General features: G+C 43.0%; 1 protein-coding gene across 12 annotated transcripts in view; it reads right to left on the reverse strand.

Annotated features, from left to right (window-relative positions):
- Positions 1–12,005, reverse strand: part of PAXIP1 (PAX interacting protein 1) — a 59,618-nt gene that overhangs the window by 14,760 nt on the left and 32,853 nt on the right. For all 12 annotated transcript variants that reach the window (XM_065542831.2, XM_074036449.1, XM_074036444.1 and 9 more), the window contains 7 exons: positions 8,906–9,653; positions 8,314–8,408; positions 4,405–4,500; positions 3,039–3,176; positions 2,336–2,457; positions 1,717–1,901; positions 718–761 (listed from right to left, as the gene is read on the reverse strand). In XM_065542831.2, the coding sequence (XP_065398903.1) occupies positions 718–761; positions 1,717–1,901; positions 2,336–2,457; positions 3,039–3,176; positions 4,405–4,500; positions 8,314–8,408; positions 8,906–9,653 (1,428 nt within the window). The remainder of the gene's footprint in view (positions 1–717; positions 762–1,716; positions 1,902–2,335; positions 2,458–3,038; positions 3,177–4,404; positions 4,501–8,313; positions 8,409–8,905; positions 9,654–12,005) is intronic.

Here is a 12,005-nt window from a genome sequence, read left to right on the forward strand (position 1 = left end):
AAAGTCTTAAAATTACACTACTATTGGCCAACAGTAAAAAAATCTGCTATTCTCAAAGTGCTGATGTTCAGCCAAACAGTGGGAAGTCACAGCAGACAAAGTCTAAAGTGATATTGAAGTAGTCCTGTCTGTAACTTAGGAAATATGAATGTGGGGAAAAGAGAAAAGACAACTGATTTTCCACTCATCACACTTGACAGATGAGAGAGAATGCAGAAAGCACCTCTCTGTCTTGTAACTAACAACCAATGGCCCTCACACTTCAAGAATGGCCTATCCTGAAAAGCAGAGACCTCAAGCACTGTGATGTGACTCCCAACTCAGGACACTATGAAAACATTTCCCCTCATCACGAGACCCGGGACTCCTTAAGTTCTGATCTGTAGCCTCAAGTAGGTTACACATCCATTGCTTCCAATGGTTCTTAAAGTTCTTGCCTTTCTAACCCTACGAAAAACAAGACATCACCTTTGATTTTACTGTTCTCTATAAGCAATCACACGGCTCTCTGAAGCAAATGAGCCCCTCACATGTATATATAAAAATAATGACAATCACATCCTAACAAGAGAAAAATCAATCCTAGGATTTACTGGAGTAGATAATTCATTTGTTATCATGTTGACAAATTACTAATTTTTAATTTATTACAAATACATTCCTACTGCATTTTAATAGTACAGTAATAGCCAAAGTAAGGTTATTAATTTGACATACCATCAACAACTCTGCAGACACTTTTAAGGGAACTCTCCAAGCATCTAAAGAAAGAAACACATTATTTTTTATGATAGATACATTGTTCAAATAAAAAGGCCTTTTTGTAAAAGTCTTCCCTGATAATCCTCAACAGACAGGTGGCTTAGCTGACAATACTTAGTAAGGATAAATGTAAGTACTATAATGAAGTTTTAAAGAAAGCTTTCCAGGCAAGGTGAGGGAATGCTGCTGCGTTCGTTTCACATGCTGTCCGGATGAAGTAGCACTAAGACCACTGGCAGCAAACAACAAAGCAAATGCCGTGTCTAAACCCATGGCATTCACCCTCCCACTGCTGGTTTGGTTGTCTGGATAGACATTTCTAGGCCTGTGTCCAAGTCTGGGTTTCACATAGTCTGGCCTCTAGCAGGCACAAACCTTCTTGCCTATCACAGGAGCCATGATGGCATTCAAGATGTAACAGCAAGTCAGTCAAAGCTCAACAGTGACAAAGAGGACAGACGTCAATTCTAGGAAAGCAGGGAACATTCTGTAAGGTAGGGAGCAATTTGGACAAAAGATTAACTGGCCTGAGAGGCAAGACTATCAAAAAGCTTTCAAGCGCTCCTTCCATCTCTAAGAGTTCATCAAAAGCAAACAAAAATACTAAACCATGGCACACGCCTGTAGTCCCATCTACTTGGGAGGGTAAGGTGGGGAAATCACTCAAGCCCAGGAGATTGACACTGCAGTGAGCCATGATCACATCACTGCACTCCAACCTGGGTGACGAAGTGAGACCTTGTCTCAAAAAAACAAAAACAAAAACAAACAAACAAAAATCCTGGGCAGAGTAGGGAGAAGGAAGAAAGAGCATAGAAAGGAAATTGGAAATGAGTCAAAAACTGATTAGAAAGCTCAAGCCAGGCCTAGTAATTAGTATGAATAAAAAGATGGCAGAAGTAATGCTAATGATTTAATTTAAGTAAGATTTGCAGCATGTAGAATTTCACTTACCTAAAAGATTTAAAACTAAATGCTGGGTAGGGGCAAATGGATCCTGCAGACTGAACGCCGTGTAGCGACTATACTGAATCTGCCTCAGTGCCTCAAAGTTTCCCAGAAGAATGTCGCCAAGCCACTGGGCGTTGACACAGGGTATCCTCCACTCTTTGGCTTTTTCATACTTTAAACCAGTTGGTCTTTTATTTTTTGAGGAGAAAACATATTTATTAAATGTTAGAGATGTCAACTGTCCAAATGTACATTTATTTCCAACAAAAGGCAATAAAAAATTTCTCATAATAGAAGTGGGAGGCATATCCTAGCAAAGTTGAGGGTGACCCTGAATGACAATGAAATATACACCTCAAGGCTCAAATAGAATTACAAAACCACCTAGGAGTCTTACTTTTACCCTATTCCTGTTTTGTTAATTCAAATTTCATTAATTCAAATGTTTTCTAGGTATTTCTACTAACATTACTATATCATTGTCATACTTTGTTTAACAGACTTTGATTTCCACAAATTTCTACCACAAAACTATGGCACACTAAAAAATGCACAACTATTGAAATAGCCACTATATTGTGTGTAAATTTATGATTAAAAACGGTTTCAAAAATTTACTTACTCTTTACAGATGAGGACTGTGTTGCTGCGGCATAGGTAACCCGTATATTTGGCGCCCGCCAAATAAGCCATTAATTTTAGGTCATCTCTGTCACTATCAACAAATCCAGTCACAGAAATAATCTAAGAAAAAAAAAAAAAAAAGAGAGAAAATAAGATAAACACAAAATAAACAAAAAAAAAAACCAAGTACTATTTCTTCTACTTCTTAGTTGACATATATTTTTTCACTATTTTTTTGGCATTATGGAACACATTTGGTAATATCATTTCTAAAACTTTCAAGACCAGAACTGTATTAATGGTCAAAAGGTTACACACACATCCCTCACGGGGAAGAAGAAAAAGAATGAACATGAAATGCTGAGATCATTTGGGTGGGAGGACCCACAACTATTGATTAGTTCCACCCACTAGGGGCTGCCTTTGGTACAAGACATCTGATTTATTTTTGGATTTTAAATAGTGTCAAAGACTGGAGAATCCATTAAATATCTACTATGTGCAGAACGTTGTGACTGTTACAAGGAACTAAAAGAAAGCAAGCTATTTCTTATGAGCAGGCACTTATAAAACGGGCAAAAGTACACAGAGAAGCTCTGACTCGGAAGCCAGCGCGGGAGCCTCAGGTAAGTGCTAGCAAGTGATTACTCGCCAAAGTCGAAGGATGGCTTAACAAATGGAGCGCGAGGACTCTATCTTACGTGCTGTGAACACGGCTTTCCTCCTGGTGGGAAGGCCACTGGAAAGTGAAGGGCTCGGTGCGGTGGTACCATTTTCTTCTTCTTTAAGACTGTGTTTAACCAGTGCGCAGTGATACATCTCTTTCTTTCTCTTATTGCCTGTCAAACATAAAATTATAGGTGTGTTGTTTTTGTTTTTCTGCTGCAGGATTAAAGAAAATTCTATGGTTGTATAACTACAATGCCCTTTTCATTGGAAGCCCCATAAAAGAATTTCATGACATCTAGCACTTGATTGAAGTAACAAATTAAAACCATGTAGCTGGTTATTTGAAATACAACCTAAAAATGTTACTATCCATCTGCAAACAAGAGTCTACGACTGAGGACAAAAGCAACAAATTCTACGACAATCTCAAAAATAACGTTAGTGATGAGTGAAATAACACGTAGGACCACCAAAGTTATAAGTGCCCTGTAAGAACACAGAGGGCTGCACATAAGAAAAAATACAAAAAACCATCCACCTAAGATGAACCACAGGAAAACAAAAAAAGTCTCAGAAGTATTTCCACATTTTTACTGGAAAAACAGACCCTGTGAACGGCTATCCTCTTTAAGAGGGGTGTCTTGGAGGTCATTTGTCACATATACATAATCTGTCTACAATAAGCATAATTTTTTGAAAAGAAGTGAAACTTCAGAGAGCACAGGAAGGTAATATCAGGAGAAAGCCCACATCCCGGCAGGTTTAGAAAAGCTCTGTAAGGGACCTGTCTTTGCACGCTTCTGTGCAAGTCACACACCAGTACGGAATCCTGCCTCCCTTCACTGTGCAGAGAGCAGCTGGAATGGTGACTGCAGGGAGTGTCCGCCCTTTCTTTTTTTTTTTTTTTTTTTTTTTTTTTGAGACAGAGTCTCGCTGTCGCTCAGGCTGGAGTGCAGTGGTGAAATCTCGGCTCACTGCAACCTCTGCCTCCCGGGTTCATGCCATTGTCCTGCCTCAGCCTCCTGAGTAGTTGGGATTAGAGGTGCACACCACCATGCCCGGCTAATTTTTGTATTTTCAGTAGAGACGGGATTTCACCATGTTGGTCAGGCTGGTCTCAAACTCCTGCCCTCGTGATCTGCTCACCTCGGCCTCCTGTCCGCCCTTTCTTACCACCACCTAGGAACATCCCTTTCTATCTCCATCGCTCAAAGACAATGGTGCCCACAAAAGGTATCAATCCCACCAAAGAACTGATCACAGGAAGAAGCAATTTTCCTATCTTCAGAGGTAGAAAAAACCCCTTTCCAAAAATAACAATCAATCACCAGCATTTAAGATTGCATATAAAAAATGCCAGACCTTGCTCCTCGTCGCTGCTAAGGTTATTTTCCTTACCTGTGCATACACGCTGCTGACTTGACTCTCACAGAGAAGGTGCGTACATCGACTTGTGAACGTGGGGTCAACAGTGCCACCATGTGCCTGGATTATCTACACACAAAGACCCGACCAACGCAGTCATCAATTTCGATCACTCAGAATAGAGGAGAATTCCAATTTCAAATAAGGCAGCTATTAAAAGACTCTATCATACATTTATATCATGTATTTCCCCAAAGTATTAAGGACATGTAACAGTTCTATTTACAGACTTTTCTACCCAGCACCATATAATGAAAATGAACTCCAGTACTCTAAATTTAATCTGAATTTCCAGGAAACAAGAGAAGAAAAATGGAATGCACTCCAGGGTTTCTCAAGCTCAGCATAACTGCCACTCTGGACCAGGGGGTTCTGGTAAGTGGGGGCTGTCCTGTACAGAGGAGGATGTCTGGCAGTGTCCCCAACTTCTACCCACCCTATGCCAGCAGCAGCCCCCTAGCCGCGACTACTAAAGATCTTCAGATACTGCCAAAGGTCTATGGTGGGCAGATCCACCTCCCTCGAAAAGGGAAATAAAACACAAATCAGAATGAAATTAGTAAATCCCAACAGTTGCTTCTCAAAACAGATCTGCTTTTCTGGGAGGAGGAACTGCTCTGCATCCGGGCTGTGATGGCTGCACGACCTCGGGCATTCTTCAGAACTCAAAATATTGTACACGGAAAAAGGAGAATTTGACAGCCTATTGGGTGAAATATAAACTTTAAAAAGACCTGCCCCCTAAAAAAACCGATTGCTTCACTTCCTACTTTTAAGATGTACATGTTTATTTTTCCTCCGGCTAAGCATAAATATAGTTTAATGAGGCACAGGACAGAACCACAGGTTCCTCGCCAATCCCTGCTTTTCACTCCCCGGAAGCACGTTCAGCACTTGAAGCTGTTTCTTCCGAAAGTATGAATATATTCTACTAACACTTTACATTAGTTCCTTTTCTCTAGTTTACGTGGCCATCTACTGACCTCCTACAGTGCACACCCTTCCCCACCATAACACACACTCTTCAAGCCTTCCTGATTTGGTTATAGCCAGACTCTTGTTTACATCAGTCATCAGTGACTTAACGCAGCCCAGCCACATGGCTTAATATGGCAGCCTAAGATGAGAGTTCCTTTCTGGTATAAACTTTGGTTTTCCCTGGTGCTAATCACTTCCTTATCCCAGCCCCCCAGAATTTGCCCTTTTCTTAGTTTTCTATATACTTTTCACTATTTCATTCCCAAACTCTATGAAAAATGTACATGTGGCGGTTTTATAGTATGTCTGCAAATTACTGTATACTCCCCTAGTCTTAAATATGGTCTAGACTTAGTCATTGAATATGGTGGAATTGACAGTGTGAGTCTCCTGTAACTTATATTTTCTCTTTCGTATGATTTTCTTAATAACATAATAACATTTTCTTTTATTTAGCTTACTTTATTGTAAGAATATGGTAATACATATACAAAATATGCATTAATTGACTGTTTATCACTGAGGCTTCTGGTTAACACCAGGCTATTAGTAATTCTGGCTTTGGGGAGTCAAAAGTGATGTATAGATCTCTGACTGCATGGGGATCAGCACCCCTAGGCTCCACACTGTTCAGGGGTCAGCCGTACATGTCTCTCCTGAATCCACCAGTGTTTTTGTTTGCTTGCTCCTCCAGGAAGTCTCTCTTCCGGTCCCAGGTCTAGTTCTCTCTACACCTACTTTCTCATCTATTAGCGTTTCCCTTCACCTCCATCCTAGGAACTCTCTTGTCATCTCTGAGTCAAACGCCTCATTTCCTGGCTACCAGGTCTCACTCTCTGCTGGCATAGTGGCTTCCTAAGGAAGAATATAACGGAGGTACATTTTCGACCATTAGTGTACAAATATCCTCCTTCCATAGTCTTAGGACTGACAGGCTCTATAGGTTATTTTAGGTTGGAAATTATTTTCCCTCAAAAATGGAAGAAGCTGCTCCGTTGCTGGCCCCCGCGCACTGGACTGGAGGCTCCCGAAATCGCCCTGACTCCTGATCTGTCCACGTTTCCCCTCCAGTGAGCTTGTCTTTGAGAGAAAACAGTTTTCTCTACCAGCATTGTGAACGTTCCCAGTTGCCTTATCACGGCTCTCCTTATATTTCTTTTCTATCTGAGGGCACATGGCCTTCAGCTGCAAAGGTATTTTCTTTCATAACGTTCTTGCCTTCATTTTCTCTGTTCCCGAGCTCCTATTTAATGTTAGACCTCTTGGATAAATCCTTAACTTGAAAACAAGACAAAAAACCCAAACTTTCCTCCACTAACTTTGGTATCTTTGAGTTTTGTCGTACTTCTCAAGACAGTTTCTCAGTGCTGCCTTCAAACACTTCTGACTTTTAAAAAATCTCTGCTGCTGTCCTTCTCAGAACTGCCCCCTTCCTCCCTCCCCCTAGCACATGCCATCCGCCTCTTTCCTCAGCCAACCACAGTCATCTCTCTGGTCACCTTCAGATTCAACCCTTTACTACTTGAAATGCACAGCTGATCACTTCACCTGCATCTAAACTCCACCACATGGCGCATCAACAAGGTCTTGGAAGACATGCCAGCCCTGGCTCCTGCCCCAACCCCTGCCTTGTGGATCCCACTGAGGCACCGTCCTTTGCACCCTCCTGTCAGTTTCCCCAATCACATGCCTTTGGCTGTGCTACACCATTTGGAAAATCCTCCCCTCTAATTCTCACTCCTACTCATCCTATAATAAGCAGTTCAGGAATCACCTCTCCCAGTAGTCTTTTCTTTTCTTTTTTTTTTTTTTTTGAGACGGAGTCTGGCTTTGTTGCCCAGGCTGGAGTGCAGTGGCCGGATCTCAGCTCACTGCAAGCCCCGCCTCCCAGGTTCACGCCATTCTCCTGCCTCAGCCTCCCGAGTAGCTGGGAGTACAGGCGCCCGCCACCTCGCCCGGCTAATTTTTTTTGTATTTTTAGTAGAGACGGGGTTTCACCATGTTAGCCAGGATGGTCTCAATCTCCTGACCTCATGATCCGCCCGTCTCGGCCTCCCAAAGTGCTGGGATTACAGGCTTGAGCCACCGCGCCCGGCCCCAGTAGTCTTTTCTTAACACATCACCCCACAACATGATGGGTGAAGGTCCTTTCTCAGGCTCTCACAACAGCCTGCATCTGCCACCCTGCCTCTGCTTAGCTGTGTGGCTGCCTCTCGCACTGCTCTTTGGTTTTCTCCGTCTGTGATTTCCCACATATTCCCTAGGTCTTGCAGCACGCTTGGCACACAGGTGGGGTTTAAGCACTAGAGATGTTTATAGTGAAGCACGTTCAAGATATATGAGAGGCACATTTAAACTCAGTTTTTATAAAAAAAATTTTTTTTGACTCAGTTTTGTTTTGGGGAATGCAAGAAAAAGTATTTCTTTTCTTTAAAGGCCACCATGCAAAATAATAAATAATTAAATTAACTCCAGTTTCACAATTGGGCTGGAAGAAGTTGAGGTCCTAGAGATTCTGGGATTTTCTAACAGTTACCTCTAGAGAAAGAGAAATGACTGAGATCCACACAAATTAATGGTCCCTCTCCCAGGACACCAAAAACCTGAACTTATTCCCATCGTCCCCATTATACACATATAATTAGTGCCCCTTGGAATTTCCAAGCTGAAAAAATAAGAAGTCTACCATCTTCATCTAACAGCTGAGAAAACTGATGCCCAGAAAAGTGCTGTGCCTGAGGCCACAGGGAATGTTAGTCAAAATGCCCATCACACATTTATAACACATGCAGGTGCAGCTCAGTGAATGCAGCTCAGTGAATGCAGCTCAGTGAACATAGTTACATCTACATAAGAAAGAAGCATCTTCAGATACAGTCGTCCTTCCTCCAGGCACAATCTCACCCTTTTCCAGGTGGCCAGCAGTTGCTTATCAGACATCTGCTCTGGATAATCCGCAATTGCAAACACACATCCCAATAAGAAGCCTTCTTCTGGAACTAGAGTAAAATTATACAAGAAAAAGAAAATTAAAACCCTATGAATATGCTTGCACAAAAGTTAAACAGTGGTGCCTTGCAACGTGATTCTGTTATGTTAATCAGTCTTGACCATGACATATCTACCAGTAATCAGAGTGCATGGGGAATATTGCTACAAAGATACTAGTTATCTGTCTACATCAAATAATCATTAAAAACTGAAACCAACGTAACTCATGCCTGGCCATTAAATACCCTGAAGGAGTCCCTGTGGCAGCCTAGGTGTTCTACGGGACACCAATATTCACTTCAGCATATGATGTCCCAAAGTACAAAAGAAAGCATAATTATCCCATGGTAACGATATTCTTTGTTAGGTATGAGACTCACACTCTCCATGTTGTAATAATTGTGTTGACATGAATCCTTACCCCACACTCAAACACTCTCAAAGCATTTATGTGAGTACAAGACTTTTAGGAGAGAGGGAAAAAAAAAAAATCTCCATTACTAACTCTCCACTGCTGGATCATGTCCAAAAAGCTGATGATGCTGAGGTGGTGGTGGTGGTGGCTGCTGTTGCTGCTGCTGCTGCGGGGGCTGCTGAGGTGGAACCTGATGCTGCAGCGCCTGTGACGTCTGACTCAAGTGTGGCGCCGTCTGGCTTTGCATCTGCTGCTGCTGGTGCATGCGCTGGAGCTGCTGCTGCTGGAGCTGCTGCTGCTGAATCTGCTGTTGCTGCTGCTGCTGCTGCTGGAGCAGGCTGTGTTGCTGCTGGAGCTGGGCGAGCTGCTGCTGCTGGAGCTGGTGCTGCTGCAGCTGATGGAACTGCTGCTGCAAGGCATGCTGCTGCTGAAAGGGCTGGAGCTGCTGCTGAGGGCGATGCAGCTGCTGTGGAGGATGCAACTGTTGCTGTGGAAACTGTAGCTGCTGCTGTGAAAACTGATGCGGATGGGCTTGCTGCTGCTGCTGCTGTTGCTGTGAAAACGGATGTGGTGGCTGCTGGGGGTAAGGTTGCTGAGAAATCTGCTGCTGCTGCTGCTGCTGCTGCTGGAGCTGCATTATCTGCTGGGGCTGAAGGTGTAAAACCGGGTGCTGTTGCTGCTGCTGCTGCTGGGCCTGCTGCTGCTGCTGTAGCATGTGTGTCTCTGGAGTCACTTTCACTTGGCTAAACAGCACTGCATTGGCATTTGTATGTCCCTGCTGGCTGTGATTCACCTGCTGTTCTAAATTTTTCGTAGGTGCTGAAAGCGTCTGTAAGATCTACAAAACAAGTTGGGTGAAACATTATCAGTCGTTCCTGAAACAGACGGATGATAATTTCTTAGTCATGAGAATAATAGCATCCTATTTATTAACAATATTCAACCAAGCAGACACAGCAAATGACTGGAAACTTCAAAATAATACTGCATTTTCTTTTGTATTTATTTTGTAACACCAATATCATAAAGTACATTCACATATTGAGACCACCAAAATTTGAAACTACGTTAGTAAAATGGAGTAAACTAACGAATTAAAGTGACAAAGACTCAGACGGCTGATGTGCTTGCCAGAGCAAGGCGTGTGAGTCCTGTGCACAAGTGGAGGCTAAGCCTCGGTGCTCCCTGCACTGTCCGCAGCGCCTCTCCACTGCCCATCGCCCACATCAGCTCCGCAGACCCTCTCCTGGCCCAGGAATGCACTGAGGAATGACAGGTGGTGAAAGCATCTGGTAATCAGGTTCAGCTTCACCTCAAACCTTCTCGCCACAGCTGCCACTTCCCATTTCCTCTTGTCTTACAGCCCAGAGTCTAGTAAAGAAAGGTTCTCAGTGAATCACCTTCCTGATGAAAGCAGCATGACCTAAGCTGTGACTCCAAGAGCCCTTCGCTCCACTGTCAACTTGCTATGTACACTGGCATTCTTCAGAAAAGGAGGCCAGCTAAGACACCACCAGAGCTGTTTCAATGGTGATGTTTCTCCCAACTAAGAACTCATCATTAGAGTTGGGAAATGATGCTTCCTCAAAAATGACTGAGTTCTTCATGTGGGACAAAAATATTTCAAGCTAGAAAAAAAGAATTCAAACCAGACTCTTTGTTTTCTAGCTCTTTCTGCTTCACAATGACAGGGAATAGGCTGAGAGTTCTGCGTACACTGAGGAGTAGGAGAAGGACGGTGACCAGCAGATGCCCACCAAGAAGAGCAAGTTATTTTTTTAATATCCTGTAGTGTACTGAATACAACAAAAGATACATGTTATACAATGAATTTTGTTCCACATGCTCAAGCAACAAAAATTTGAAACCAACTTCTTATGGTCATGGAAATCAGTAAAAATAGATTTTACTAAACTCAATCCATATAACTTTTAACCCTAATAAAAGCATTTAAAATGTAAACAAAATTCTAGGAATTTGATTTTAACACATATCAGAACTATAACAAAATCTCAAACATATTCTAACATGTATCTTTCACTTAAACAGACTCCAAATTGCAAAGGTTATATGACCTGCAAGGGTAACAGATTTTGGGTTTAGTGATAAATAATTGTGTTTAGAATTGAAATAAGTCAAAATCAAGAGCTTAGGTACAACCATCTTTAGAATCACCTTATGTATGAAACATCTCTATGAGATTCAAGACTTCAGAAACACCTGAGTGGAACTCTAAGCAGAAAAATGTCTTTTAAACAAAATAATAAGACAACTGTTTCATCTCCATATTTAAAAGTATTTTTAAAAATCCAGAAAAGAAGAGGGGAAAATTCACCCCATCACATGCCATCCCCCGGAGCCCAGCAGCATTTGGTGCTGTGCGAACACCCCCTAGAGAAGCATGCATGTGTGGGGCACCTGCTTGCCTGGTGGGCACCAGCCATGAGCCCTACACGGCAAACTGCTGGAAATAGCAGCTGCCTCTTGAGAAGGTAAACAGCAATGAGGGGTGGGAGGGGGCGGACAGTTTAACTGTTCACTCTGTCCTTTGGTATCATTTGAATTTTTGAATTTTGTACACATATTACTTTTTTACCCTCATATGTAAACAGCCCATGGAACTCTGAGGGATAGTAAAGAAATAAATGCCCATCTGCAGGTGGACAGGGCTGAACCAGTCATTCACCACATGCTGCTCCCCGCGCCTCTACACCTGCCAACTCCAGGAGAAAGGGAGCTCAGGACCTAGACAAACACAGCAGCAGACATCAGGACAGAACAGAGGCCAGAGGCTCCTGTTTTTCAGATTGGCCACGAGGACTCAGCAGGGTCTGCTGCCTGCAGAAAGTGCTCCATCTGATCTCAGAGGGCTGAGGGAGGCCTGGGTGGGACAGGAGCTGTTTCTACTACAGGCTTCAGTTAAGATGGGTCCTCGTCCACTGCTAACCCAGCCCATTAAGGGAGAAGAACAGATGGAGATTCAGGATGAGAGTCCCGGCTAGAAATGAAGACAGCCATTGGCCTGGAACCTTTTCCACTTGAGGCAGCGAGAGGTGCAGGCCTGACTGAAGAGGAGGCATCTGCAAGACCAGCCATCGAGATGCCACCCAAAACCCCTACCACATTCATCTGATCACTTTTTCAACCATCTGATCTGCCTCTGGCTGGAAACACGTTAGTCCTGAAGAAC

Source organism: Macaca fascicularis, chromosome 3, assembly GCF_037993035.2.
Source record: "Macaca fascicularis isolate 582-1 chromosome 3, T2T-MFA8v1.1".
Lineage (NCBI taxonomy): Eukaryota > Metazoa > Chordata > Mammalia > Primates > Cercopithecidae > Macaca > Macaca fascicularis.